This window comes from Morone saxatilis, unplaced genomic scaffold (assembly GCF_004916995.1).
Source record: "Morone saxatilis isolate NCDOM2014 unplaced genomic scaffold, NCSU_SB_2.0 Contig6, whole genome shotgun sequence".
Taxonomy (NCBI): Eukaryota; Metazoa; Chordata; class Actinopteri; family Moronidae; genus Morone; species Morone saxatilis.
In genome coordinates, this window is record NW_023340206.1 from 2960131 (window position 1) to 2966836 (window position 6706).

The 6706-nt window shown below is 42.4% G+C and overlaps 1 protein-coding gene across 1 annotated transcript in view; it reads right to left on the reverse strand.

Annotated features, from left to right (window-relative positions):
* Positions 1–6706, reverse strand: part of pard3ba (par-3 family cell polarity regulator beta a) — a gene marked incomplete in the record, with an annotated part of 136360 nt that overhangs the window by 64301 nt on the left and 65353 nt on the right. The window contains 1 exon segment of the mRNA XM_035678052.1: positions 2757–2801. Within this exon segment, the coding sequence (XP_035533945.1) occupies positions 2757–2801 (45 nt within the window).

Consider the following 6706-nt stretch of genomic DNA (forward strand, 5'->3'; position numbering starts at 1 on the left):
ATGGGAGGTGGGGAGGGGGGGGGGTATAGCACAGGAAGCTAGGCAAATACCCTGCGTCAGCAAAAAATGAAAAACACGCAAAAGCCCTGTCAATACGCATTAGCCAAGACGTCAACGGGGAGGGGGGGATGAAAAAAGAAAAACATGGAGAAGAAAGGGGAATGCTGCGGCGGAGAAATGGATCGCTTTATTTATCATGGGCCATAAGGGTTATGGGCGCTGATCAGAAATTCCAGGAAAATCATAGCGGGAGAGGAGAGGGGAGGAGTGGGAGGAGGGGGAGAAAGCGAAAGCCACTTGTGGGAATGCTGAGTGTGGGGGATTTGAGGTCAGCAGCGGTGCTCGGGTCCATTTGTATTCCACCAGCAACAGGCTTACTTGGCTCTTGCAGGTGGATTTAGGAGATCGGTGTGTGTGTGTGTGTGTGTAACGGAGACACACAAGCGGGAAGGCCTGTCTCCCAGCATCAGAACTAAACTGCTGCTCTTGATTCTTCCCTTATACGCGCCCCAAAGCCATATTAAAATGAGATGCGGTGTATATCTACATTGCTCAACTCCACAATTAAAATCATGACTTGTGCAGCCCAGCTTCAAGGCGGTTAACTGAGCATGTGCGCTCCCCTGTCAGTAACACTCTGATTTATATTCATGCTGGAGATGCCCAGAACAAGCACATACAGTATTCAATGCCGGTGCTGGAGCAGCTATATCTGACTCAGTGGAAATTCACTGCTTCCCTATCACAGCACAAACTGTCCCTGCGTTCAGCACTCAGCCCTGGAACTGCAGTGTACAAGCCACTAACTTTGCAACCACTGTTTGCTCTCTTTATCTTTTAGATGTTGTCAGCAGTGCTTGGTTATATTTCTGTCAATTTTTTATTTTTTTGCTATAGCACATTTTTTCACAGCATTAGTAAAAAAAAAAAAAAAAAAAAAAACATACTGCCAATCACGATATATCAAATCTGGAAAACAAGACATTCCATTGAGTGAGGGTACATGTGATAAAAAGGCAACTAAAAACTAAAGTTGTGATATTTTTTCACCAACTTTGGTGCTAAGCTCTCTTTGCTGTAGTGTTTATGCACCGGTGTGGGTTCCACCGTGATGTCTTTTTCTTTTAATCTTCTATTTCTGGAGTCTGAATTTAGGAAGTGGACACACCTTTAAGCCCCTTTCAGACATAAAATATATAAACATTGTTGTTTATTTATCTGTTACAGGTGCAGTACGTGATTCTGGAGAATATAGTTGGTTGTTGAGTCTCTTTTCCAGGTCGCCAAATACGGATGCTTTGGGTCCCGACAGACCTTTTTTACAGCAGCCATTTTGACATGAAACAGTAGGGTAAAAACAGGTGTTATGATATGAATTAAGGCTCTGTTCCATTTAGTGTAGCACCCTAACAAGGTTTGATCTGAATCAAACCAAACTAAATTAGTATCATTGGTGCCTGTGTTTACCCTACTATTTCCAAAAAAAGAAAAAGGTCTATTTGGGAACGAATGGCAGAAAATGTAGAGGGTCTGGGATAGCACTTATTTTAAACCAAAACATATTCCATACAGCTTTATTCAGGCAGGAATTTTACGGAAAGAGCCCCAATTTTTGCATGATATTTTGCCCCTGGCGCATAAAAGGGAGCAATGCTGGAGAACAGCGGTGAAAGAAAGTGATGAATCCCCTAATAATCAATTTCATCATTTAATATTATTAGATATTACAATCTGATGCCTGTTTAAACATGTCTGACAAGCATGGCATTCTCATTTAATTCCTGTGTGCTCACATGTATGTGAAGCCGGATATTGATGATTATTAGGATTCTGCTTATTATTATACTTATTATTATTCTGCCCCGGTAGCACCATGAGGGTTTCATAGACTGATCTGACATGAAGAATCTCACTTAAAATTCACTGTGTTTTGTGGTTTATTTAGCTTCTTTTCTTTTTCTTTGTGCATTACAGGTGATAATGAAGTGATAACTTTATTACGGTGCTCTTGGATCTAATCTGTCATTTCCTGATGGCATGTAGTTCACACTTGTTCAGAGTTTTTTTGCGAAGATGTAAGGACCTACTCAGATTGCCGTCAGGACTTTTATGTAAAAGTGACTCGGGACATGAGACTGACGTGTTAAACTGGCATCAGATTTGCATAACGAGGTACATGTCTGAAAGGGGCTTTAGTCAGTGGTAATTCCACATGAACAGCTGTTTCTGCAGTCAGAAATGTAAATTACCGCGAGTTAGATATAGTTTGAACCACTATTGTGTAATGTCAGTCAGTAAAAGGGAAACTGACTTTATATTATACCTTCAACCAGACTTTCCTCAAATAAAACGAGGCGGAACTGAGTGCGGACAAATAACTGAGGCAGGAGCCATTGTAATGCAATGCGGCTGCTGTCAGCCGGGTGAGGATTGAGCACTGTGGGCCTGCTGACCTGGACGGCCATAAAGCAGCGAGAGCTCAGACACTAAGTGCTTCACAACTCAACTTTGTCAGCTGGGGAGGGAAAGGGAGGGGAAGGCAAAGGAGAGCGGGGAAAAAGGAAATGTTTGGGATGAGAAAAGGGAAATGAGAATCTTCACACAGAAGGTTAGTTTATGTGTGTGTGCGGATGGACTCTTGTTACTGCACTGTTACACCGTGCGAGGTGACAAGGGAGAGAGATCGGTGGTTCAAGAACAAAGGAGGAGTGTTTTTCTCAGAGAGCATGTATGTTTAGATTATATCAAACACTCACCAGTCCTCTGCCCGGCCAGGGATCCCATGTTGCTCTCGTCAGCCACTAGAACACAAAAAAACAGACTCAATCACACAGTGAATAGCTTGTAATGTTCTGGGAATACGGAGAAGCTTTGGAAATGGTTATAATGGTTTCTTCTGGTGCTGGCACATGACTCCATGCAGAAGGATCAGACAGAGGAGGACGAGTGAGGGACAAAATGAGACCGACTGAAAGAGGAAATGAAAAAGAAACAAGAAAACCAGAAGAAAGGGGGATATTGTGGTTGCGAGAGAAAATGACAACAGATAGAGGTGAGACAATGAGAGAAATAATAAAGGGAGGGAAAGAAAACAAGAAGACACCCTCACCCACCACCACCTAATCTAACTAAACAGGATTGCGGTCGGCCAGCAGCAGCCGCCACAGGCGGTGCACCATGGGATACAATAATAGGTTTTCATTACACTGCTATTTCTCTTAAATAATCCTTTTCATTTTTTATGAGGTCAATTTTCCCAGCGGACGGACGGGTGAGGGGAAGAGAAAATAAGAGGACGCAAGAATATTGAGGGCACAGAGAGTAGACTGAAAAAGTGATAAACAGCGAGGCGAGGGAGGAGGGAGTGACAGATGCAGGGTGATAGGGTGTGTCAGAGAATCAGAGGTTTAAAAAAACACGAGAACAAAACTGAAATCAAAAAAAGTCTGCTTCATAAAATCCCGGAAAGAAACATCTGCGGCGTCCGAGACAAAGAAACAGAAATAGCTTTCTTCTGCACACGTGACAGATAAAATGAACATTTTATACTTTCAAAGTTTGGAAAAAAAACTTTTCCAGGCGACGTGACCCTGCCTGATAATGAAACGCTTCCTTTTCTGTGGAGGAAAGATAAAAGTCTGCATGGCCAGCAGCCAAATTTGTCTCCTCCTGCCACAGTGGAAGGATACAACTGTAGAAACCCTCTTTTAACCTCCAGCCAGCTATCTTATAGTCTTATATATGTGTCCTCTATTACTGGGTAATATAAAGACAAAATGTAAGTGCATTCAGACAAACCTGCAGCAGCACGCCATATCATGTGTTTGGAAGTGAGGTACCTCAGGAAAGAGTGAGACGGTATAAAAAAAACTGACAAAGAAAGAGAGGAGTAACAAGAGAAAAAGTGTAGGACACAAAGACGGGGAGCATCAAAGACAAAAAGAGGACTCAATAAAAGGGAGGGTGAGAAAAAGCTAAAGAGGAATGCGAAAAAAGACCTGTAAAAGGAAAAAGAGCCATTCCAGTCCAGATTCACAGTAGTTTTTTTTGTCTCAGTGGCTTATGTTTAACATGTGCGACAGAGAAATGGAAGCAAGGCAACCAAACTGACTGTGCTGTTGATGTGGAAAAGAAGAAAATAAAATCTGTAATTATTACTGACTGACTTCATATGTTTGTTTGGTTATACTGTAATCAGATACACCAGCTGCTCCCCTGTTGTATTCCTGACAAAGAAGCAGCTCAACAAGTGTTTGCTGTTACCATGGTAACCACAGATGTCAGCTGCAAGTCAATTTATCTTTTGCAACTTTTTGGATCTACTCATCCCACTCCTACACACCTGTCTCATGAAACAGATGTGGAGGACTTTGTTTTCGTCTGTTCTGCACCATGGGTGGCGCCAAACCGACCAGAACTGGTGAAACTTGACAGATTGAGCAGTTGAAGACCTTTTTTACATTGTCTAAAGAAAATGCAAATTAATGCTTGTTTCCATCTACTGTTGTACCAATTCTCCAGTCAGAAAACCAGAAGTAGAGGACGCAACAAGATGGCGTGAAACAGCATGGAAATATGAAATTTCTGTTTGTTTGTTCTGTTTCATGTATTAATGTGATGAAGGTTATAGATAGGTTAAGTTATAGATCTGTGTGGAATGATCATGCATGTATTATAAGGCGCGATAAGGAGACGGAGAGCCGAAACAATCATGTTTGCTATGTCGGAAACTTATCCAAAAAGTGTTTCCATCTCCTATGGAATGCATTAATGCATTAATAAAAAACACTTGAAAAGCAGGAGTAAAAACCTTTTGGCGAAGTTTTTTCAAACTTTGCAATTTCCATCAAACCTTTCTCATGCGATAATTCAAAATGCGCATAAAAATAGGTTGATGGAAACACGGTTAATGACTCCACTTATGCTTTAGAGAGCCTCAGTTAAATTTAAATCAAATAAGTTCGATTGCAAAGTGTAGCCCGTAGGCCCCATGTCTCCTAAAAGGTCTGACATTTCAATGCACTTTGAGCATCTTAAGGCCAATCCATACAGAGCATTTTCCAAAGCAGGCTTTTTGGACTGAAAAATGCATTAGTTTCCATTATTGCTCTTGCTCGTGAAAAAAATCTACTTGCAGAGACTTACTGTCAGACTTGCTTGAACAAGTTATCTATTACAGTGTTTTTTTTTTGTCTTACCTTTGTCAAAGTTATATTACAGTCGCAATGCAAATGAGACTGAAAACGCTTCTTTCTGGTGCTTTCAGGCACTTGTGGGACAGAATGAACTGATTCATTATTCTAGGAACCTTTGGATCAAATCCACCTCCCTTTAATGAGAAAATTCGGTACAGCTATAGTGTCAGTGACTCGACTATTCATCTCGGCAGGGCCAGGCGGTGCGTGTGAGGATTCCTCTGTGCGAGTGGAAGCTCTGAGTCAACAGACTATTTGCTAAGGCATCCAGGGTCAATAAAAAGCAGTCCACCTCTTTCTGTCAAGTGGTGTTTAATAAAAGCTAACATGCCCTGTGGTGAGGCTGAAGCTCAGACACATGTGACCGTAAAGACTGACATGTGGGAAACTCTCCAGAGGAAAAAAAAAAAAAAAAAGCTCTTTATATACAAAAATGTGTAGACAGGGTCAGCATCTGAGGTCCTGTATGTGTGCAGAGCTGCTACCATCTCTTACACATGTACACCCACCCACTAACACTCACACAGAGCTTGGCTAACTACCTTGTTTCAACCTCGAGCACTTTGGAGAGGGATGGGATGAATAGAAGCAGAGATACCACAAAAAAAGATGAAAAAAAAAAAAATGAAAAAAAAAAAAAAAAAACGGATTGAAATGGAGGTTGGCCAGAGATGGAGATGGAAGCCAGAGAGGGGAGACAGATAGCGGTGGGTATTGGAGTGGGTCCTCAGTGGAATAGAGCACAGAGAGTGTGTGTTTGTGTGTGCGCGGTCGCGTGTGTGGACCACCCTTGTCCATAATGAAAGCCAATCAGCTTGGGTGGCAGAGGCGTGTGCTGCAGGAAGAAAGCCAATCCACTGAACCTAATGAACCGCGATTGGAAATCAGAGAGAGGCAGAGAAGAAAGGGAGATAGATAGAAGAGAGCAAGAGCAATGGAGTCGTCGGCTTTCGGCTGAGAAAAGAAAGTGCTGAAAGGGGAAATAGAGATAAACAAAGATGGAGGGAACACTGAAAAATAGAAATAATAATACAGATGGGGGAAGAAAGGGGAAAAAAGAGCTCCGACTGTGTCCCCAAACCCAGGGATGACAAGAAATCGAAGAAAAGTATCAAAAAGAGACAAATAAGAGGATAAAAAGATGAAGGATTGAGAGACAGACAGAAAAAGAGGACAGGAGGGAAGGAAGGGGGTCCAGTCGGGTAATACGAGGAAATAAGCCCTTCCGCTTTCTGTCTTCCACGCCAACAGCAAGCCGTGAGATTGGAAACCTCACGCCTTTCATTCACACACAATAGAGAGGACACACACACCACACACACACACACACACACACACACACACACACCAGACTGCGTGTTCATCCAGTCCGCTGGAAAGCCCCTGGGTTTATGAGTTCAAGAGGTCAAATCCCCTCAGGCCGAGGATAATAGGAGAGGGCTACGTATCACAACAAAGAAATGTACTGATAAGAGCATGTGATCACTGTTGTAGTTGTGTGTGTGTGTGTG